The sequence below is a fragment of the Denticeps clupeoides genome, chromosome 14, assembly GCF_900700375.1.
Source record: "Denticeps clupeoides chromosome 14, fDenClu1.1, whole genome shotgun sequence".
Taxonomy (NCBI): domain Eukaryota; kingdom Metazoa; phylum Chordata; class Actinopteri; order Clupeiformes; family Denticipitidae; genus Denticeps; species Denticeps clupeoides.
The window spans coordinates 1219526-1243151 of record NC_041720.1 but is presented as its reverse complement, the minus strand read 5'-3'; the positions used below and the strand labels follow the sequence as shown (position 1 = coordinate 1243151).

General features: G+C 49.5%; 1 protein-coding gene and 1 non-coding gene across 2 annotated transcripts; both read right to left on the bottom strand.

Moving 5' to 3' along the window:
• Nucleotides 1-4112: 4112 nt before the first annotated feature.
• LOC114763853 (tumor necrosis factor receptor superfamily member 21-like) lies at nucleotides 4113-18356 on the bottom strand. Its single transcript, XM_028953654.1, has 6 exons — nucleotides 18015-18356; nucleotides 14643-15258; nucleotides 13309-13761; nucleotides 8430-8695; nucleotides 5423-5636; nucleotides 4113-4998 (listed from the first exon to the last, which is right to left on the bottom strand). Exons 1-6 carry the CDS (start codon nucleotides 18039-18041, stop codon nucleotides 4769-4771), a joined length of 1806 nt encoding a protein of 601 aa, XP_028809487.1. The 5' UTR covers nucleotides 18042-18356; the 3' UTR covers nucleotides 4113-4768.
• Nucleotides 18357-23075: 4719 nt separating this feature from the next.
• trnaq-cug (transfer RNA glutamine (anticodon CUG)) lies at nucleotides 23076-23147 on the bottom strand. Its single transcript has one exon. It is a non-coding gene; the product is annotated as a tRNA-Gln (tRNA).
• Between the last annotated feature and the right edge of the window lie 479 nt (nucleotides 23148-23626).

The window sequence follows — 23626 nt, the reverse complement described above, 5'->3', positions numbered from 1 at the left end:
ATATAAGGATGACCGCTACCCACCACAATCGTGGTGTTGCCATGCCTATCAAGTGAACAGATAATCAACTTTAAAGAATCAACAGGAAGTTATAGAAATTTTATTTTTTGTTTAGTATATAGTTACAAAAAGCCGATGACAAGTTGAATGCTTCTAGGCCATTATTAATGTTACTGATGTCACTAAATGCGCACTTATCAATAAATTTGAAATATGTGTCATGTATCATAAAATGAATGTTTCATATATATGTGTGTATTCCTGCAGATAACACTAATATTATTATCTATCCAACCCCAATTCTTAATGCTACATGGCCACGTTGTTGACTAGATTCTGCTGTCTGATAGCACATAGACTCAGAGATCAAAACTTGCCACATAGTTCTCATGTTTTGCACCTGTGTGCATGCTATAAGGAAGTTGCTTCACTTCCATAACATTTGAAAATTACATATTTTAGATGCAGTCTGTCTACAGAGAAAAACAAGTTCATGGAAATAGCTCATAAGACTTTATATTGTATTGTACTATTAAAAAGGAAAGAGTGGTCGACTTTAGCGGAGTTCTAACTATAGTTATGTCAACAAATACCCTGGAGTGACCTAGTGAACCAGGCGGTGCAATTCGGAATATTTTTTTTCTTCTCTCACCGTCAAAGGTTTTTGCTTTGTGTATTGTGATGATGATTTATAGTGCTGTACATCTTCTACGCACCTGAAAAAGAGACAGCGTAGTATTTTAACATGCACACCGGTATTGCAAGTCTTGCCTTAATCTACCATTCATCTGGGTTAACAAATCTTACAACTACTTTCAAATTGCACGTTGCAAATTTAGTAAAGCAGTTTAGATTAGAAAAAAAATGTGTTATCATATATGATATTTTATACTGTACTTCAATACTTCAAAAACTGAAATATTCTTTTTTCATTCTGCTCTGCATCATATATTGGTTTATTTTCTCTACTAGGTCTAAAAACTGCTTTCCCCACAGCATGTATACACAGCAAAACCTGGAGCTGAATTCCACTTTTTCAGCTACTATTGTTTTTTAATCAATTTATCAGCTTATGGCTTCTGTTTTGTTGGCCATGGCTTGCTTGGAAACTCAATAGGATTATCCTGGATAAATAAAGATTTACTAAAAGGTATTATTTTAAAAATACACCAAATTATGTACAGATATCTAGTTATATTTCAGGGTTCAATGTGTATTTCTGATAAACCTTTTATTTTAAAATGTAATGTACAAAATTAAACTCTTAAGTTAATTTGATCATTAATAATTATTTTGGCTCAAATAAAAGCTGATTATTACAGCCAGTAGTCGCAACACCAAATCTCACATTAATAATTATTTTGGCTCAAATAAAAGCTGATTATTACAGCCAGTAGTCGCAACACCAAATCTCACATTAATCATTATTTTGGCTCAAATAAAAGCTGATTATTACAGCCAGTCTAACCAGTTTTGGGACATTTTGTTGTAAAGAATACAGTATTTTTTGAATATAGTCTTAAGTGCTTCATGGATAAAAAGTTGATAGATTACAATCAATTAGTTAAATGAAACAATAATAAAATGTCCCAGTCGGGAGCAGTCGGTCACTCTGTCTTGATGTTGCTGAGTTGTTGGGATTTTACTGGAAATGTCACTGCACCAATTTTATTTAAAGACAGTAAACGCATCCAACCTGGGAAACATGCAACATTTCTCCAACTCTGTGGTCATGAATCATTATTCCTGCTCGTAAAGAGGCAACGTTTAACAGAGAGCGAAAAAATACATCTATTATAAATATGAAACTATTATAAATGGTTTAAATCACAAGCTGTCCCGGTGCCCTACCTTCACAGAGCATATCTCCGGCAACATTCCTTATGCTCAGCGCACATTTCAAATACTGATGCATGCAGCTGTCAGCGCGGTGACACACCTTTGCCAAGAACCGTGGTGAATATATTCCTCTGTGATTTCCTCGTTCACAGCCAGAGGGGGGATTTTTTTCCCCCTACTGGCTCAACAAGCTTTTCGACTCGAACCCCATTGTCCCGATTGTGGGACTTGAGTATTTCAGCTCAAAGGAGCGCCGGCTACAACACCGGTATTAGATTTCACGTTTTCATTCTTTCTTTTTTTCCATTTCATACAGCATTTTATCATTTAAACTTACAGGCATGTAAGTGCCTGACGCTAACTCTGAAATAACACCTGTTCAAAATGGATTTTATGAAAATGTGTCATACCTGAGATGCCAAGCCTGAAATTCTCAACATAAGGATGACCGCTATCCTCCATAATAGTGATAGTCCTGAAAGTACGCCAGCAAAGCCAGCTTGGACCCCACACTAACTCTGAGACAGTGTCTCCATTTGACTGATGTGAGGTCACACCCCTGTTAAAAAGGCAGCTTTCAACGTGGTCTACAACCTGTCTAATTCCATCGAAAAGCATGTTGTCGTGAAATAGTTGAAACATCACATGACCATCTGCGGCCTGACCCTGAATCCAAGAAGACTGAGTGCTGACTCAGTTTATTATTTCCGTGTTGATTTTGAACATTTTTTACCTGGTGTGTTATGTAAATGGTGGCTTCCAATCACAACTGAACCCATCACATTTCCTCCACTGATATGTTCTGTGGTCTAGGTATGACACCCTTCTGCAGAACTTTTTCCGTGGGATTGGACCAGAGGGGCTGGTCTTCACTTGAACTTCAAGTTCTCCATACCAGAGAAGATCTGACCCATAAATCACAATTTTTCCATTTTGAGATCCTTAGATAGTCTGATTAGATGTTTCATTTTGCCCATTTTTCCTGCTCCCAACATAAAAACCAGTTTTAACCTGCCATTCTGTCGTATATATACACACACACACACACACACACACACACACACACAAACGATATCATATATATAAATATATGATAAGATTCTCAGCATTAGAAATGTGAAGACGGGATCGAGAAGTGCAAATGCTTTTTAAGAAATGCTACCAAACCAGTATTGTTCACAGTATGCACAACACAGGACTTAAATTGTTTTCGACATCACAGTCGGTGCCAGGTGTCTTATGGGAAATGAGAGCATGATATCTTGTTGCTTTGGACTTCAGCAAGACTTGATGTGTGAACTTTAGCCGAACACAATAAAGTCGTATTGAGTTACTTAAAGTGGGCTTCTGTCTTCTCTCTAATGACTGTTGCAGGGACGGGAATTTGAGCTTCAAAATGCACGTTTAAAACTTTCTTAAATTTCATTATACAAATAATAAAAACTTGAGAATCAGCAGGGCAGTGGTGGCCTAGCGGTTAAGGAAGTGGCCCCGTAATCAGAAGGTTGAGGTGCCACTTAGCAAAGCACCATCCCCACACACTGCTCCCCGGGCACCTGTCATGGCTCACCACTGGTGATGGTTAAATACAGAGGACAAATTTCACGTGTGCTGTGCTGCGTATCACAAGTGACAATCACTTCACTTTGTTGTTGTTGTTTGGGTTATTAATCAAGAGCTTTAATATATAATAAACTAGAATATAAAACAGGTTTTCAGTTATTTCATCTTTTACATAACTCCACATGTGTTCATTCATAGTTTTGATGCCTTCAGTGAGAATCTATGTAAATGGTCATGAAAACTTTTGGCCGATACTGTATATTCAGTGGTGGCCTAGTGTGTAAGGAAGCGGACCTGTAATAGGAAGTTTGCAGGTTCAAATCCTGAACTGCCAAAGTGCCACTGAGGTCCCCTTTCATGGCTGCCCACTGCACTTTCCCTTTCTCTTAGAATAATCTGTCCTTTAGGTCTGAGATTATTGATATTTGTGTTGACATCACTGTAGTCGTCTATATTATACTAAGGCATTTTATCACAGTCAAAATACAGGTGAGCTTGCTGAACGAGAACATCTGGTTTCCATCCCAGCAACGTGTACAAACAGCACATCTGATGTGTCTTACAGCCACTAGAGGGCGCCACTTATTCTAGTTTATCCTCATGCGCCCATGTTTCCAGCCATCACTCCATCTAAAATGCTAGTCCAGGTCCCTTTTTTTCCTGCAACCCCCCACAGCCGACTGGCTGACAGCGAGACGACAACACAGATATTCAGAAGTTATTATGACAAGTTTAATAGATTCATTCAGCATGTTATACAATATGCATCGGTTACAAGTGTTAACTTTAAGAACCAGAGTACGTGACTGAAACCTCGATCGAACACTTTTCGCCAGTCTCCTACACTCCCGCCACAGTCTCTCGAGCCCTGCGGGGCCGGGCGGAACGCGTCTAGCACCAGTCGGGTGAGCTCCTCCACATCAGCACATGTACCGAGGTACCACATTCCAGAAGGTGACAGTCAAGATTCAAGTAGAAGAGAGTGAAAGCGCGTCTCATGCCACATATCCTACCTACAGTAAGACTTGTCATAGTAACCATGTCTCTTTTTTTTAAATGCCCGGAAAAATCACACAAAACATAAATAACTAAAAAATGCTAAAAGGTAATACCCTGTAAATATATATATATATATAAAAAAAATTATAATACAACAAGCAAAAATGTGACATGTTAGTAATAAAACAGCTTTTGGAGCGAGCGCTGTAGAATGCTTGGGATTAGATGTTTTTACCTGTTTTCAACTTATAAAATTAGTGCATAAATTATACATCACACACTCGGTGTTATACGTCATGTGACAGTCACAGCGCGCCCGAGGGAGGGACAAGCAGTCCGGCCTGGCCGGGGCGGCCCGGACACGGGGCTACAGGAGGTCCGGCAGGTGGCTGTAGACGGAGTCCAGCAGCGTCTGGCTGGCCTCCTGGCTCTTGACGCCCGCGATCTCGAAGAGGCGGTCCAGCTTGTCCTCTGCCATGGGAATCTCGTCGATGACGTGAAGCTCGTCCGGGTTCAGGATGTGCAGCATGTCATCGAAGATGGGCTGCAGGTCGCAGGGGTCCAGCCGCACCTGCCTCAGCACGGTGTCCTTCTTCTCTGTCGAGGGAGAGACGGAGAGTCTTAATTCACACTTCATTTCCCATTTTTTGGATACACCGTAACCACACGTCACCATTATCGCATCTTCCACTTCTTTAATGTATTTCTAGTGTTTTCATCTAGTATAGCGTGTTAAGATAAGCAGACTTAAAGACTGCAACTGCATGAAACGACCAGGAGGTGGCGCTACACACAAGATCACATTCATGCATTTTCAGAAGTTGACAAACCAACAGACGCCGTGTAGTACTTTGTACTTCATTAATAAACAGTCTGTAGTCAATGTAATAAATCACTTTCACCTTAAAAGCCTTTTGAATCTTACTAACCAATCCGTAAAACACAAGTGAGAGTTTGTTAGGGAACTCTGTGAATTAAGTGGATCCAGAAGGCGCCCTTTCTTCATGCGCCCATTTATTACCTTTGGTAATGAAAGAGCCGGTCCTGCTGAGGGCGGAGTCCTTGCTGGAGGTGGAGTCACACCGCAGCAGCGGCTCCGATTCGTCGACGAAGAAGCCCCTGGTCCGGTCCACTGGCGACTTGTCCGCAGCCGCGCCCGGCGACTCTAAAGGCTTATGGCTTGGGCTGAGGCATTGGGATACATTCACAGAGGTCATCAGCTGGGTCAGGTCGAACTGTGGGGGACAGAAGCCAGACGCTGGGATCAGGACGGGGCGCTCCGGGGACCACCCACGGCCCCGCGTGCGCTCGTCTGCGGCGTGTGCGTCAGCCGGGCCCCACCGGAGGCGGCCCTGAAAGGGATTCTGCGGACGCTTGCAGGAACCCGCCGCCCACAGACCACATGGTGGCCGGTCACACTCACAATTTACCGTTGTGCGCGGTGAATGGAAATTCTTGTTCAACGTGCTGGAATTAATGCCAGTGAATAATATTACACACACTCAAACACACAAATTTTAGTTTATTTGTGTTTGCTGCATTTACATTTGCAGCATTTACCAGACGCCCTTATCCAGAGCGACTTACAACCAGTAGTTACAGGGACAGTCCCCCCCCTGGAGACACTCAGGGTTAAGTGTCTTGCTCAGGGACACAATGGTAGTAGGTGGTATTTGAACCTGGGTCTTCTGGTTCACAGGCGAGTGTGTTACCCGCTAGGCTACACACACACACACACACACACACACATAAAGGCCCATGTGCTGTATAAACGGTCATCTCGGTCAACTGAGTGCAGCAAAAGGGACAAACGCATCATTTCTCACCGTTTCTTTTTAGTCGGATCGCTTTTTATAACACGTCCGAAGGCCAATCGATTCGCCAAAAAGGGTTCTAAACGAATATCGCCATCTTAACCGTGACCTAATACCTTTTGTACATGTTTTAGTGGACGGGTCTCGCTGGCAGGGGACGTGGACACGTTCCGGTAAGATAAACAGTCACAATGTGCGGTTTTCAGCACATTTTTCACAGTATAAACATTTTAGTCGTTCGTCCGGGTTTGCAAGCAATTCTAAAATAATAAAGGTTTTACCGTATCGGCCTGAATTTAAGGTCCTTGTAATGAAATATTATTTACTTTTCTACGTATTTTGAGGACAGCGTTACTTCAGTTTTCCAAATCTAATCATCCGGGGCAGGAGTTTAGAACGACCAAGAGAACACGAGGACAACCGGAACATTGGAGAATTGGCCGAGCATGGAAACCATCAATCTTCTCAGGAAACTTAATGCAATTTCACAAAGAGCCAGATCTACTGGAACAAAAGCGGGAACCGCGTGAACAAGGACCTTGCGATGGAAACCGGTTCTTGGGAACGTTATACGGGCCGGGGTACCGAAGGTTCTTCCTTTCCTGCCGCGGCCTGCCTGAAAGCCCCACCCCCTTCTCCTAAAGGCCTAAATTATTACTTACGGGGCGTCGCCGCAATTCACACTGCTTTCAGGCGCCCTGGCGGGCCCATGCCGAACCGCGCCGAAGGTACGCGGCCCGGGGACGCGCCCAGGTTAAAGCCGAACAATCAGCTTTTGCTAAGGAGCTTCCGCCGCCACAGCTGTAGCAACGCGCCACTTTTCCACCGCAGCTTATGGGTTTAGTGGATTAGCGGCGTTGGCGCGGCACCACCTGGAGCGACGCACCGGTGATAATACCAATAATCAGAAGGGAATAAATGCGGGACACTTCTTATTAATATCTGCACAGTCTGCTTGTTTTAGCGCCGTGCAGAGTTCACACACTGTTGCTATCGGAGCTTTTTTACGCGGATATTAACAACGTCGGCGCCGTCAGTGGGTTTCAGGACGCTGAAATTTGGCCTCCGGCTGCTTCCGGCAAAGTTAGAGCTTAACAGAGCTAATATTCTTTAATATTCTTTATTATATACAGCACTGTGTAAAAGCACCAGTACAACAAGAGACTTTCACGGCCGGTTCTTATAGGACATCTGTACGTTTAAACATTAAAAGAAAGTGACGTGATTGTCATTGTGATCCACAGCAGCACAGCACACGGTGCACACAGTGAAATGTGTCCTCTGTATTTAACCATCACCCTGAGTGAGAAGGCGCACGGGGAGCAGTGTGTGGGGACGGTGCTTCGCTCAGTGGCACCTCGGCAGATCGGGATTCGAACCGGCAACCTTCTGATTACGGGGACGCTTCCTTAACTGGTAGGCCACCACTGCACCACTGAACAGTAATAGGCATTCATTACATTATCACCACTTTCACTTTTTAACCATCATTACATATCTTTTATATCTGAATTACTTTTAATCTGATGTTACTATTTTTCAAATAATTTCCTGCCAAATAGTGCTCCGTCTGTCTCTCTGAGAGTCATGCGTTTCCAATTGAAGCACCGGATGGAATAACCGCCAATAAACAGCAGCCAGTGCGTTACAACACATGACCGTCAAGTGACTGGGGTCCCTCGCCAAACCTCAGATGGTACGGGACGTACAGAGGGAGATCTTATCGTTCAGGGATCTGGTTCCTGCTGAAGGACATGGCTCCTTTCCAGGTTCCAGATTTCGTACCCGATTTCAGAAGCACACCCCCGTCGCGCCGAGAACATGCCGATTATTGTATGGTGATGACAGGCCCTGAGTCTGATCCGCGGAATCGGCTCCTAAAATCTGACCTTGAGGGGCCCAAGGACAAAGTAGCTCTGAGTAGAAGCTGCCGAATGATGTTCTGTAGCCTCGTGGTTGCCCCCCGTACCCTCAGCAGACGTTCACCGGGATCACCTGACCTTTAACCCCAAACACGTTCTACATACTACAATGGTGGATAACACACTCCTCTCTACGCTGCACATTTCTCATGAGGGAACAACGATGCGTTTAGCTCACCGCGGAGGAGAACTAGACGCCGAACGAGTTAGAGCGCCACCTACAGGTGTGGAGGGAGGTAAAAACAGCGCCTCTGTGCGGCCGCGTAAGATGGCGAATCTGAAAGGGCCTCACCTGAGGATTGTCTTCCATGACGAGACGGATCTTCTCCACCACGTCGATGCGGCGGTGGCGGTGCAGCGCGTTGATGAGCTTGGCCAGGTTGGCGTCGCAGTCGCGGATGGTCCAGTGCTGGAGCGCGGCGTAGGCCCGCTCGTGGTCCGCCGAGTAGCCGTTGGAGAAGGCCGCCACCTCCCGCTCCGTGGCACTGGCCAGGGACTTGTACATGTCCACCCACTGGCTGCCGATCTGGGCCGCCACCAGCTTCAGGATGTCCAGCCCTGGCGAGGAGGACATTCGGCAGCATCTTGAAAATATCCGTATGCACACGCTACACAAGCTCGCACATTTACGCCATTTACCAGACGCCCTTATCCAGAGCGACTTGCAGTCAGTAGTTACAGGGACACTCAGGTGTCTTGCTCAGGGACACGGTGGTAGTAAGTGGGGTTTGAACCCGGGTCTTACGGTCTCCTAGGCTACTACAACCCGAGACGCGGTGCTCTGCCTCCAAAACCAGGTCACGGTGTCCTTTAACAGAACAAGAGTCACGAGCCAGGCAGGGGATCGGATCAATCCCTCAGGTGGACGCTGCAGTTGCAAAATCGACGGGAGCGTCTAAAGTTCAGGACATCGGTCCCTCAGTGGAAGACGGAGCTGGTGTCCTCAATAAAATGGGTTTTATCCAAACTGGACGACCCTGCTTCACACACCTAGCAGGGCGTCTCAAAAAACACTAATAACTTGCTTGTAGAAATGGAGACATTTTTCCAATAATTTGAGACACTGGATCATGGGTTCTCAGCCATAACAATCAACGGAACAAAATATTACATTATCGAAAAAACTGAGATTTTTCGTACGATTATTATTATGAATGTACAAAATACAAACGAAAATATACTAAATATACATTTCGTTTAGAAGGTGGAGGGAAGATGGTGAGATTAGTAAGACATTTTTCGAGACCACAGTGGGGACAGAAGCCACTAAGAGGAACCGGGGGGACGCAACGTTTTCCAGACGTCCTTGCTACTGTGACAAAATCTATTAATAACGTGGCACCTTCTTGAACTTGCACCTGAACCGGGGAAGCGCTGGTCCGATGGAGGCGGGGGGTTCGGCGAGAAAATGCCGACTCACGGGTTTCCAATGCAGCGGAACCAGTTCGAGAGAAGAGGCTGTTTACCGCAGAGCCCGGCCGGCAGATAAGAGGACAGACGGTTCCTCCCGGGTTCATCTAGAGTTCTGACACACACGCCCTTATCTGGAGGATAATTTACACCGCGCCCATCCTCTGCAGGGCGGCTTGGGCGCGCTGATATACACGGAGCACAAATGTGGGTCAAATGTGTCCCCATCCATGTGGAAACACCCATACGCTAATATTTTTATATCATAACCCAAAGACATCTGCTCTAAACACACACACACACACACACAGTAGAGGCCAAAAGTTTGGACACCTTCTCATTCAACGGGTTTTCTTTATTTTCATGACCATTTACGTTGGTAGATTCTCACTGAAGGCATCAAAACTATGAATGAACACATGTGGAGTTCTGTGCTTAACAAAAAGTGGAGACCTGACCTCCACAGTCACCGGACCTGAACCCAATCCAGATGGTTTGGGGTGAGCTGGACCAACAAGTGCTAAACACCTCTGGGAACTCCTTCAAGACTGTTGGAGAAGCATTTCAGGTGACGACCTCTTGAAGCTCATCGAGAGAATGCCAAGAGTGTGTAAAGCAGTAACCAGAGCAAAGAAACTAGAATATAAAACACGTTTTCACTTATTTCACCTTTTTTTGTTAAGTACATAACTCCACATGTGTTCATTCATAGTTTTGATGCCTTCAGTGAGAATCTACCAACGTAAATGGTCATGAAGATAAAGAAAACACGTTGAATGAGAAGGTGTCCAAACCACAGGCCTGTACTGTATGTTGCATTCTTTTGTGGCACACGTGGAAACGATTAAACACGGATAATAATACCCATATTAATTTCTCTCCCGTGCCACCGGATGATGGAGATAAATCATTTCGTGGGTGCGGGAGATTAACGATTAACGGCAATAAGCAGCTCAGCGCTGTTCGTGATCCAAATCGCGTTCGCTCTCCAGAGGGTAGCGTGCCACGCGCCGACTCCCTTCCGCCACTCGGCTTCCTGCCCACTCTCATCACGGCAAAGGGGCAGGAAACGGCCCTTCTCGTGCCGGGGGTCCGGAGGAGCTTATCCACGGACACAACTTTCTGTCCCGTATCTGTCACCGGCTCTTCATATTAGCAAATATATGCTAATATATGCTTCATATATGCAAATAAGCAGATTGGAGCAGATGCCATTTTAACTTAAACCATAACAGTGACCATAATATACGGTGGGTCGGAATCTAGTCCATCTTCTGGATTTACAGGAAATAAACTTTTCCCGTCCAGCCGCTTGGTGGGTGTGTAATTAGATGGCGTTTAATTGATCGTACGTGGAAAACACGGCCCAAAACCATTCATTCCACAAGCGTCTTTATGGAATAAGCTGCCGTCATGTGCGCTTTCTGCAGGCCGATTCCACCCCAAAGACAAACCTCACGGGTCACGCCGGTGACATTAACGTTTGTGCCAAATTTGAGGAAACTCCCTCACAAGAACGTGAAGCCGAGGTGACCTTGACCCCTGACCGCCAAACTCCACCGGCCCAGTCTCGACTCCTCGGGCTCTTGCGCAATTTTCCCAACAAATTCCCCGTTCGCTGGACCGGCCGCCTGAGCGTTTTACCGGCCGCAGCTTTCCGAGGGAACCCTGCAACTCTCGTAAAAATCCGGAACGACCGCTCCGACTCGTAAAAAGGCCGCAACTTGAAAACAGCCGGAGCCCACCCCGGCGCGGCGAGCCCGCCATTAATGGATAACACCCATCGCCGTGGCCCTTTCATCGCCGGGCAGGTACTTCCTGGCCGCGTATGAAAGCGCTGCCTGCGGGCGGGCCAATTAAACACGCTGGACCAATTAGGCCGAGGTTTTCCTTTCATAAACAACGAGACGCTCACCCGCGGCCGCCCCGCACACACGCCACACACGTCTCGGCGCAATATCGTCCGCCTCATTAAAAACGCTTCGTAGCCCTTTTTAGAAAATCCGCAGTAAATCCGACTCTTCTTTGAAGCCGGAGCTTTGGTAGAGCCGGGTTGGCAAACAACACAGTAAAAAATTAAAAAACGTAAAAAACTTTCCTCGCCCGCACACGTACGTGACGTTCGTATTCGTCTATTTACTGCACTGGTTAGGGTGGTAGTGGCCTAGCGGGTAACACACTCGCCTGTGAACCAGAAGACCCGGGTTCAAACCCCACTTACTACCATCGTGTCCCTCAGCAAGACACTTAACCCTGAGTGTCTCCAGGGGGGGACTGTCCCTGTAACTACTGACTGTAACCCTGAGTGTCTCCAGGGGGGACTGTCCATGTCACTGATTGTAAGGGAGGTAGTAATCTAGCGGGTAACACACTCGCCCATGAACCAGAAGACCCAGGTTCAAACCCCACTTACTACCATCGTGTCCCTCAGCAAGACACTTAACCCTGAGTGTCTCCAGGGGGAGACTGTCCCTGTCACTGATTGTAAGGGAGGTAGTAATCTAGCGGGTAACACACTCGCCCATGAACCAGAAGACCCAGGTTCAAATCCCACTTAATACCATCGTGTCCCTGAGCAAGACACTTAACCCTGAGTGTCTCCAGGGGGGGACTGTCCCTGTAACTACTGACTGTAAGGCGCTCTGGGTGTTCGTCGCGGTATTACCCCATGTAGCATGTGCCGCATGATGAGAATTAAACCCAAGCAGGGATTAAAACCAACACGGTCTGTTCACTCCGTAATAGTTACAAAAATCATGGCTTTACCGTAATTACAGGATTTTACGCTTCTCTGTGGGTACGTATACGCTATAGAAATTATTAAAATTAACTGTATTAATGTCCTCTAAATAATTTCCAGGCCGAGGGCAGTGAAATAAAAGAGAGTTGGTAATAGCACAAGTGAACCAAGACGCGGTATTTACGTTGGATCAGTAATGACGTCACCGACACGTTGTTCTGCCGTGTCACGCACCACGCTGGGAGCCCTGGTGCCCAGGCCCCGCCCCCACTCCGGCATGCGTGCGGTGATAAACCGGGCAAGCCTCTGGCCACAGGGAACCGGAATAATCTGGTCTGAACCGCAGCGGGTTGGAACGCGGGGGGGGGGGGGTCTGGCCGGGGGATGAAACTCCCGTAGCCCGGCAGCCCTGACGCCTTCGCCGCCGGTGTCATGTTCGCGGGGACAGGGACGGCAGAGCGGGGTGATACCGTCAACAGACGGTCGCCGGCCTGCCAGATAACGGTTTTGGTTGTAACCCCGCGCACGGCGTTCACCTGAGCGCCGCTTCCTCGCGTGTTTTCCTACAGCCGCTATGCGCCGCGCCTGAAACGCGAACATCTGGAAAATTTAAAGAGGCGCTTCAATCCCGGATTAAGCAAACAAGGTCAGCGCGGCTAAATCTTGCCGCACGAACCGGCAGCAAACACACATTTATATTTACGGCATTTACCAGGCGCCCTTATCCAGAGAGACTTACAGTCAGTAGTTACAGGGACAGTCCCCCCCTGGAGACACTCAGGGTTAAGTGTCTTGGTCAGGGACACGATGGTAGTAAGTGGGGTTCGAACCTGGGTCTTCTGGTTCATAGTGTGTTAAGGCCTCGATCACGCGTATCAATACGCCGACCGTATCAACTTCTGTTGAAATCCTGACGAACTCGGATCGAGTTTTTAACTAGAAAAGCACGATCACCACGGTAAGTACGACGTAATCCACTGTCGCTTATTAAAATCCATCTGCAGGATGTGGCGCTACTCACTCTGCCCGTTGGAGTAGTAGATCCACCTCTCTCGCACCTGCGTGGGGGTGCAGGGCTTCTTGTGGAGGGCCTTCTCCACGATGCTGCTGGGGTCCTGCCGCGGGCCCTTCTTCAGCACCCGCGAGCTCCGCTTCACGCTGCACACCACGATCACCACCAGCACCAGCAGCAGCAGCAGCACGATCATCCACGGCAGGTGCTCGTTGATGTCGAAGCGCTGGTTCATGCTGGGCTTGGGGGCCCCGCGCCGGGTGGGCCGGTACCCCGGGGCCTGGCCTCTGCCCTCCGCCTCCTGGTTGGCCGGCGGCTGCTGGACCTCGCTGGCGTTGGCCGGGCGGCGGGCGGGGGGCGGCCTCCGTCCGGGCTCCTCGGTGGCGCCCGCATCGCCGTCGAGGTCCCCCGAGGGCCGTGGGGCCGCCAGGCTGCTCAGGGAGAGTTCGGGGTCCGAGGGGTCTGGCGCAGCGAGACAGGTGGACGAGAGAAGGGAAAAGCGAGAATGAAATGGAGCAGGCAGCAGAACAGAAAGGAGGGCTTTTTTAAACCTTAATCCGACCGAACGGCAGGAAAACCCGCAGATGCGCTCCGGCCTTCTGTAATCTGACGCGAATCCAGGACGAGAAACGTGGCACTTTGTGACGGGACTTTTCGGCTTCGGCGAGCGAGAGACAGTAAATCGATGAGGGAACTTGCTCGGAATCAATGGGGAAAAAAAAAGCCCTAAAACGCTGATAAAGTCAACTGGTTCACAGGCTTCCATGTTTGCTAGAAAGAGCGTAAAACGGCGAGTAAACCAGTCCGAATTGCCATAATACATGTGGTAACACACTCGCTACGAACCAGAAGAGCCAGGTTCAAACCCCACTTACTACCATAGTGTCCCTGAGCAGGACACTTAACCCTGAGTGTCCCCAGGGGGGGACTGTCCCTGTCACTACTGACTGTAAGGGCGTCTGGTAAATGCCGTAAATGTAAACGTAATGAATTCGTCAGGTACGGCCGTATTGTGCATAGCTTTCGAGAATCTCTGCAATACGTGTAAAACCGCAAGGATCTGGAGGCGTGAGACCAGCTAGCTGGCTGGGTCTGCGGGGGGAACGTCCTGCGTAAGTATATACGCCGAAATCCTCGAAACGGACGCGCTAGCTTCCAATCCGGTGGTTCCACTTGCCAGTGGGCATCGTGGGCCCGGGATAATGGGTCACGGAAGAAATGTCGTTAATAAATGCGTCATTGCCCGCCTCTATGGCCTCGTTAGGCAGAAACAACCAGGAAACGTAATGCGGGACATGGATGAGGGAAATGTCCCCACCGACTTGGGTAGCGGGAGGTTTTACCTTGTGGTGCCGCTCCAGCAGATGGCGGCGCGGGCGGCGTCGGCTCTTCCTCGGCGGGCAGGTGGGCGGGTCCGGGGCCGCAAAGACTGTCGGCCTTGTCGGTGCCCGGCGCCAGGAGGACCAGGCCCTGGGCCGAGCAGTTGGCGTGAGTCCTGCACCTCAGCACGTCCGAGGCCACGTCGGAGAAGGTGCCCCTCGGGCAGGGCCTGCAGCGCACGTCCTCCGTCTCGCTGCCGCGCTTCTTCACCCCTTGGCCCTCGGGACACCGGGCGTGGCGTTGGCACGTGTCGGCGCGGACGAAGGTGCCCGGCGGGCAGGCGCAGACGCGGTCTGAGGTGGACGTGCAGGGCACCTTCTCGACGAATGGCGGCGTGCAGCGGCGCCGGCAGCGGTGGCACTGCTCCACGCCGTTCTCGCCGCGCGTGTAGGCGCCCTCGGCGCAGCGGCTGCACTCCCGCACGCTGCTCTCGGTGCAGTGCCGGGAGACGTGCGTCCCCGCCGGGCACTTGTCGCACACCAGCTGGCTGCCGGTGCCGGGGTCCACGTGGTGGTAGTGGCGGGGGGACAGGGCCTCGGTGGCCTGGGCGGCGCCGCCGCCGACCAGGGCGGACAGCAGCTGCGGAGACGGGGGGGGAGAAAGCCCGTTATCGGGGTCGCACTCACGCTGCGGTGAGTAACCGGCGACTCGTCATACCGGATTAACGGGAAGTCCCGGGTGATCTCACCGGAGTGACATCACCCGGTGAGATCTACCCGGCTCCGATTTTGCTGGAATGACTTCCATTGGAACGCCACGGAAATGTACGGAACGCGTATTCGGTGTTTCAAACAGGAGATTTTCACTAATTATGCTGCTTACACATTTTTACTAAATAGTTTCCACCGGTGCCGGAATATGGAAGCACCGCGTAAGGCCGGCTAAGGTACTACAGACCTGCGCTAGTTTTCAAATTCTAATTTTATTAGTCACGTACACAGTCATACACGGTATGATGTGCAGTGAAATGCTTTAGCGACTCATACTGACCACAGTATTGCAAATATTGCAAGTACACAATGAACCAATATGCAAATATTGCAAAGATAACCAAATATTACACTTTTACGTCTTTAACATAAAACATTAAATATGTGTAAGGTATAAATTTAAACGTTTTTTGCGCAGCCTTACGAGAACTATGTACTCCGTTATGCATTTCCCACTTGTGGGACTAATAAAGGTTGATCTTATCTTATCTTATCATTCATGTGTCAATCAGATTTCAAAGGCTTTTCCAGAACTTTACAGGTTCATGCCGTATCCCAAAACGTGGAAAATTCTATTTTCCAAGTTTTTAACGACTGTAAAGAACCGTCTTACACAGTTAAAAAAAACTAAAAAAGTCTAAATTTCATCCACCACAACATGCAGTTCTGCAGACCACGTAATATGGGGGCCTAGCGGTTAAGGAAGTGGCCCCGTAATCAAAAGGTTGCCGGTTCGAATCCTGAGCCGCCAAGGTGCCACTGAGGTGCCACCGAGCAAAGCACCGTCCCCACACGCTGCTCCCCGGGCGCCTGTCATGGCTGCCCACTGCTCACTCAGGGTGATGGGTTAAATGCAGAGGACAAATTTCACTGTGTGCACCATGTGCTGTGCTGTGCTGTGCTGCTGTGTATCACAATGACAATCACTTCATTTTCAATACCCAGTATATACCTGTTTAAAGTGAATAATAGTTTTTTAAATGAGCACAATATATTTTTACATATAATCTAGATTTTCACAACCAAAATTTAACTGCTGCTTAAGTGGCAAAAATGGCAAACGTTAAAATTTCATCCTCGAGTTGATGCATGTTCACGCCGGTATCTTGTGCAACCGCACCCGCTTTCTACTTGGCAGCCAAACGCGCGTACGAGGATATTACTGATATAATCTGCGCTCGGAATGAAATGTACTCGCCGTCACACTCTGCTGATGGGACGTGACCTTCGGGAGGACCTTTCGTGACAAACAGGCCCCGCGCCCCCCCCCCCCACGTCGTTCAAACCCGGGCCGCGGCGCCCTCGACGACCGCGTCCTCGTTTTATTTTACTCGCCTAACTGCAGCGCTGGCCGTGGCCCCGATTCTGGGCCCCCTGCAAAAAAAACCCTGACGGTGGCAGAAACGGCCGTAATGTCCACAGAGAGCCTGTGTCATCCTTCTCAGCGGGAGAACAATCACAGTCCCACATTGAGACGCTGCTGTCAGATTTATTGTTTTTTTTTTTTGTCTGCGGGCCTGTTTGTTGGGTCACCCGCTTGCGGAAAAATCGACTACCAAGCGTCTGGCTGCTCCCCACCGGCCGCGCCGCTAAACTAACGGCAGGGACACGGGACAGGTTGTCATTTACGGAACTGATCCAGCGCAACGTACAGCCAGTCCCACCGGAGACGCTCAGGGTTAAGAGTCTCGCTCAGGGACACGATGGTGGTAAGTGGGGTTCGAACCCGGGACTGCCCACCCACGAAACCCCCCCGGGGGACCCCGCAAACGTGCCTCTTAACAGCAGCTGGTGGCTGAAGAATGTGGCCGTCCCTGGGGGTTTTGTTCCTCGAAATCGTGCCGGGGGGAGGGGCACCCTTGGCTACCCACCCCCCCGGCGTCCCGTCCAGGCGCCCCGGTGCGCTCCCGCGGCCTCCGGCTTTTTAGGAAGCCGCCCGCACCGCGTCTGTACCAGGTGCACACAACACCTGTCACCTTTTGTCACGGGTGCAAACAGGAGACGGCCGTCCACGGGCCAGTGCCGGGCAGTGGGCCGGACAGGAGGCCAGTGCCGGGCAGTGGGCCGGACAGGAGGCCAGTACCGGGCAATGGGCCGGACAGGAGGCCAGTGCCGGACAGGAGGCCAGTACCGGGCAATGGGCCGGACAGGAGGCCAGTGTTCGGGCCTCGGCGGCGGAACACAAACTGCCGGCTGCACAATTACATCAGGGGGCCCGGTGGGAAACCAAATGAAATTACGGCAAACAAAGAGCCGCTCTCCTGTGGCTCCGTAGGGGACTCCAGCTGTCCGGGCGTCACCGTACGACGTTAATTATATCGGTTAACTATTATTATCGTTAAAAAGGAGATCTCGTTCTAGGGCTAAACATCAGACGTGCAGACAGGAGATCCTCTTTCTCCAGAGTTCTTCCATTGTTCTTGACCGGGTAAATAAACCCACGGAGTCCCCACGAACTAACAGGTCGTGTGGACACTGGCGACGTTTCTTGGTTGGTGGAAATCGGCGAACCGTTTTTTTCACCGAAATGCCATTTAATTCGGAGCGTTATGATGGGCAGGAAATAAAAAAACAACAACAGAGCCCTGTCCCTTTAAACCCCGCAACCATGAGAATAAAGCTCACCATAACGCACACGAAGATCTTCGACATTTTCCTCGGCCTCCGCGCAACCGGCGAACGGAATGAAAATCAAATTAAAAGAAAAGAAAAGGAAAGGAAACGGCGGTCAGAAAAACGGGCCACGGCTCCGGCCGCGACGCGAACTCGTGCTCTCACAGGCGACGCGCCATCCCCGCATCAGCTGCCGGGTCCCGCGTCCGCGGCCGCACGGTCCGGGACCGGCGCCTGCTGCTGGGGGAGCGGGGTCGGTCCCATCGCGCTGTCGGACCCGGACGCGCTGCGCTGATCCGGGGCTGCGCTCCTCGCCGCTGCCGCAACGCCGGTGCTCCTGGTCGGCGGGGCGGGGCCTGCTGACGTCACCGGTTTCCGGGAAGAAAAAAACGTGTTACGAAGCGCCGTACGTTCATCCAGAGCGCCTTTACAGTCAGTGGCGACAGGGACAGGGTTACGTGGTGGGGTTCGAACCCGGGTCTCCTGGTCACGTAGACCAGACTGAAGAATGGGGTCACTGGTCTGAAGGCCTGTTCTGTCGTGTCCAGTGACGGAAACTTGACGAACGACTCTCTTTCCGTAGCCGTTTATAGTCCTGCTACTGGACCCAGGGCGGGGTCTCACACCTACGGACAATTCCCCTCATGTGCAGGAGTTTGGACGGTGGGAGGAAACCGGAGAACCCGGACGAAGCCTGCGCCAACACGGGGAGAGCAATGTAAACTCAGACAAGGTCCGAGCCGGGATTCGAACTCACAACCTTGGCCGCTGTAATTTCCCGTTTCATCTTTTGGCACATTTGGTACTTTTGCTCACGTGGAAGTATGAAGGGAGCGCCACCATTTTCACCGGAGCGACACTTCGCCTTGTGCGTGGCTCCTGCCCCGATCTTAATCTGGGGTCTTATGAAGTAAACATGATACGCCGCGAAGCGTGTGCTGCTGACTCTCTAAGAACAATAGACCTTTTCAGCACCCCTACGTTGCGCGACCCCCCATGCAAATCCTGAGACCGTTCACGTGTCTCTCAGCCAGGCTGTATACATGAGTTTGGCCTATACACACACACACATATAAATACTGTAATAACATATTAATGATGGCTTTATCAAAGTAAGAATACTCGCTTAAAACGACCTGGTTCCTGATGCCTTCAAATACTGTGTGCTGTGCGAAAATTAAGTCTCATGCAACCCAGCCACCGTTTTTCACACGATTTCAACTCCAATACACAAAACTAGGCCCCTGGAGGCATGGATGGGGGAGTTTGGTGTGGAGGAACCAGACTGGCCAGCACAGAGCCCTGACCCCAACCCCTTTAAGATAAATTTCGGACCCCAAAAATGCTCTTCTGGAAAAATGATGCACAATTCATATGAACAAACCCTGTGGAAAGCCTTCCTGGAATAGTTGAAGGCGTCGGCTCCTGGACAAACTCATATGAAAGCCTATGGATTAAGAAGGGAAGTTTGTTAAAGGTCGTGTGTGTTTTCTCTCCATCATCAGGTATTTAATATCCAGTTAATAATTACGCCGCATTGAGCGGAGTTCTCGTCTCTTGGCCCGGGTAAGAACCCGAGTTCACCTTCCTTCGATTCCTCCACTCAGCCCTCACCTTGGCTGCCCAATAAGTAATCCGGGTTGTCACATATTTACCGGTGGCTTTGTCACGAGTTTCAGGGCAGAGCAACAGAAGATGACGGGGCAGTGGAGGCCTAGCGGTTAAGGAAGCGGCCCCGTAATCAGAAGGTAGCCGGTTCGAATCCCGATCCGCCAAGGTGCCACTGAGGTGCCACTGAGCAAAAGCACCGTCCCCACACACTGCTCCCCGGGCACCTGTCATGGCCGCCCACTGCTCACTGATGGTTAAATGCAGAGGACAAATTTCACTGTGTGCACCGTGTGCTGTGCCGCTGTGTATCACATGTGACAATCACGTCACTTTAAACGTGGTCGTACAGTGACAGCGAACGACGATGGACTAGTAAGGAAGGGTTTGATAAATACTTGACTGGCCCAGTAAAGGGGCCAGTAATACGTGCATAATAAAAGACAACATGCTGCACAATATCGATCCTGGTAGAGAAGAACGATGACAGATGCGCTCCAGCTATTGCGTGTGCCACGGGGCTCATGTATCCCATTAGGATTTACAGGCTCATCTCTCTTTTTGAAGCTCTGGACGCGATCGGCTTGGCAAATTGCACGTAATTACGCTCCGTCTGTAAGAACCTGCCATTACGACCCATTTCCAAAAAAACGCGGAGAAATGAGGGGGTTGCTGCCCAGCGTCCCGCGCCGGTGGCCTGTCTGCAGCGCCGCCGGCCCCCACGTCACCCCTGGTGGAGAGGAGGGCACCATCTGGCCCGCACGTGTGTCTGAGGGCCGGGCCCTCACGTGCCGCTCGGTTTACTGCAGGGGGGAAATCACTCTAAGTGGGTTAGTGACTCAGGGACGGGCGCGAGGAAGCCCGTGATTCACCCGCCACAGTCTTTGTGCCTCCCAGCCGGAGTGCTATTTTCGGTGTGTGCCACCGATGCTCGGGATTATATTTTCTCTGCACGTTGTTTCATCACGTATAGCGTTCAAATTCGCTATTGTCAATGTGGTCTTCCTCTCAGTGTGCACTTTTAGACAGTATGTGGGTCACGGGGTCGTGGCGTGTCGGTCTGACCCCGGTGAATATTGAATTTGCGTTTCATTGGGGCGGCATAACGGAAAATGAAATACGGGCCTGCGAACGAAAGCAGGACAAATCAATCGTACAAAACCGATCCCACCGCCGCTGAGGTCTGTAGTCCGTGGTGCTACTGCTGGTGCATGGCGGCGTGTTCACTCATCCAGCTGTAGTTGGGTAAGAAGAAGCTCTCTGTCCCCAGGGAGGACAATCTTTTAACAGTCTCGTTTGACGTGCATTTTGCGACCCCTGCTGGCCAAAGGTTTCATGACAGCTAGTTTTTTCTTGTTCTTTTCTCTACACGAGATCCCTTGGTGATGTCATCTCCTCACATGGAGTATCCTACCACTGCTAGGCCATCTTCTCTTTTCCTCCCTCCGACCTACATGCTGCTTCCAAAATCTCTGCATGTCTAACAGACATCTCGTCTTGGACGGCAGCCCATCACCTCCAACTCAATCCCACCAAAACTGAACTAATATTCATTCCAGCAGATTCTTCGCCACACCAGGATCTTGCTATTTACCTGGACAACTCACAGCTCTCTCCTTCTACAACAGAACACAACCTTGGAGTAACAATAGACAACCAACTCTCCTTCTCGACTCACCTCAGCAACCTTTTCTGCTCATGTAGATTCCTTCTCTACAATATCAGACGAATCCGCCCTTATCTGTCAACCCAGGTCACCCAACTACTGGTTCAGTCATTTACATTTACATTTACAGCATTACATTTACCACCCTAGTAACCTCACGACTGGACTACTGTAACTCCTTTCTAGCTGGTCTACCACTATGTACCATCCGACCTCTACAACTCATACAAAATGCAGCAGCACGACTGATCTTCAACCTTCCCAAGTTCTCCACACCACCCCTCTGCTACGTTCCCTCCACCGGCTCCCAGTAGCTGCACGCATCAGGTTCTAAATACTGGTGCTGGCCTACAAAGCCAAACATGGAGTAGCACCATCCTACCTCACAGCCCTTATTACACCTCACACTGCACCTCGTATACTCCGAGCCTCCAGTACTGCTCGCCTGGTCCCTCCATCTCTGAAGGTACGAGGAAGACGCTCATCTAGACTCTTCTCCATCTTGGCCCCTCGGTGGTGGAATGAACTTCCAGCTCAGTCACTGAGCACCTTCACACGGCAGCTCAAGACCTTCCTCTTTAGAGAATATTTAGATGAACTTGTAACCTTCTTCTTGTCTGACTTCTGTATAGAAACTAGAACAGAGTGAATAAAAGATTGTTGGGGTCCTAGTGAACCAGAACTGACCACTTCATCCATGGTAATATGGAAGCACGTTGTAAGTCGCTTTGGATATGGCCGTCTGCCAAATGCCTTAAATGTAAATGTGAAACAGGGACATTTCCTTCAATTAAGGTCTCCTTCCTTGTGAAAACCTCTACTGGTGCATATTACAGTTAATACTGGCATATTACAGTTGCATTATGTTTAATATCCATTTATGAATTAATCCAGTGAACGTGTTTGTGTAGTACACGGTGTGACCACGAGGTGGCGGTCCAAACCCCCAATAAAAAAACAGCCCATTTCAAATGAACTTTCATAGCCACAGAAACAAACGAAGAGACTCCAGATCCGATTAATCCGGAGCAGATCAGCAGTTCAGATGTTTTTTTCCAAACCTCCTCCCTTGCGGCACGGTGTGGGGTTTTACATGCAGGTGATGCTGGTGGCTTCACGGTCCACTGAAAGCCAGTTCTGACACTCTGCTGCCACAGCAGCTTTATTTATTCCAGACCATGCAGAGAAATGCAAACGCGGCCTGGTGGTAACGCATTTTAATTTTTTGTGCACTTTGCCTCTGTCAGGAAACGTATGTTTGTAAATGTGCGTTCTATTCTTTCATCACTCCAGCCAGCATGCAGGAATAAAGGGGAAAAAGAGAGGGAAACGGTAAAGGAAGCGGAAAAAAACGACTTGATTGCAGCAATCTGACGGCACTGTCAACAACCTCTCAAAAAGTCGTGCACAAGCAAATGTCCATGCAAATAATTCTGACCACAGCGGTGCAGTCAACAGGGCGCATCTGTCGACACCGAAGCTCATGGCATTGCTTCTATTTTTTTATTCTAGAACCAGAAGACCCAGGTTCGAACCCCACTTACTACCATCGTGTAGGAGCAAGACACTTAACCCTGAGCGTCTCCAGGGGGGGAATGTCCCTGTAACTACTGATTCGATAAGGGTGTCTGTAAAATGCTTACAATTACAGCATTTATCAGATGTCCTTATCCAGAGCGCCTAACAGTCAGTAGTTACAGGGACAGTCCCCCCCCTGCTCAGGGACACCATGGTAATAAGTGGGGTTCGAACCTGGGTCTTCTGGTTCACAGGCTACTACCAGCAATTTTTTTAAGAAAAGGTCCCACCGAGATTTGAACTCGGATCGCTGGATTCAGAGTCCAGAGTGCTAACCATTACACCATGGAACCTACTCATGGAATACTCTGTTGTCCAGGGGTCATGAACCCCCCCCCCCAAAAAAAAAAAAAAAAAAAAACACCCCTCCAGATGCTTCGCTTTGTTCATACACTGTAAAATATTCCAGAACCACACCCTCATTCATAAAAACCTGCATGTAAAAGGCCCATGCATGTGTAGGGTGGTAGTAGCCTAGTGGGGTTACACACTCGCCTATGAACCAGAAGACCCAGGTTCAAACCCCACTTACTACCATCGCGTCCCTGAGCAAGACACTTAACCCTGAGTGTCTCCTGGGGGGGACTGTCCCTGTAACTACTGACTAAGTCGCTCTGGATAAGGGGGCGTCTGGCAAATGCCGTAAATGTAAATAAATGCTGTAAATGAGGGAAGTGCTTCATATCCACGCGATTGCAAATGTTGATCTTTTTTAGCAGCAACGCCAGCGATAGTCGTGTGTTTTTATCTGCCCGTTTGAAGACTGTGCACC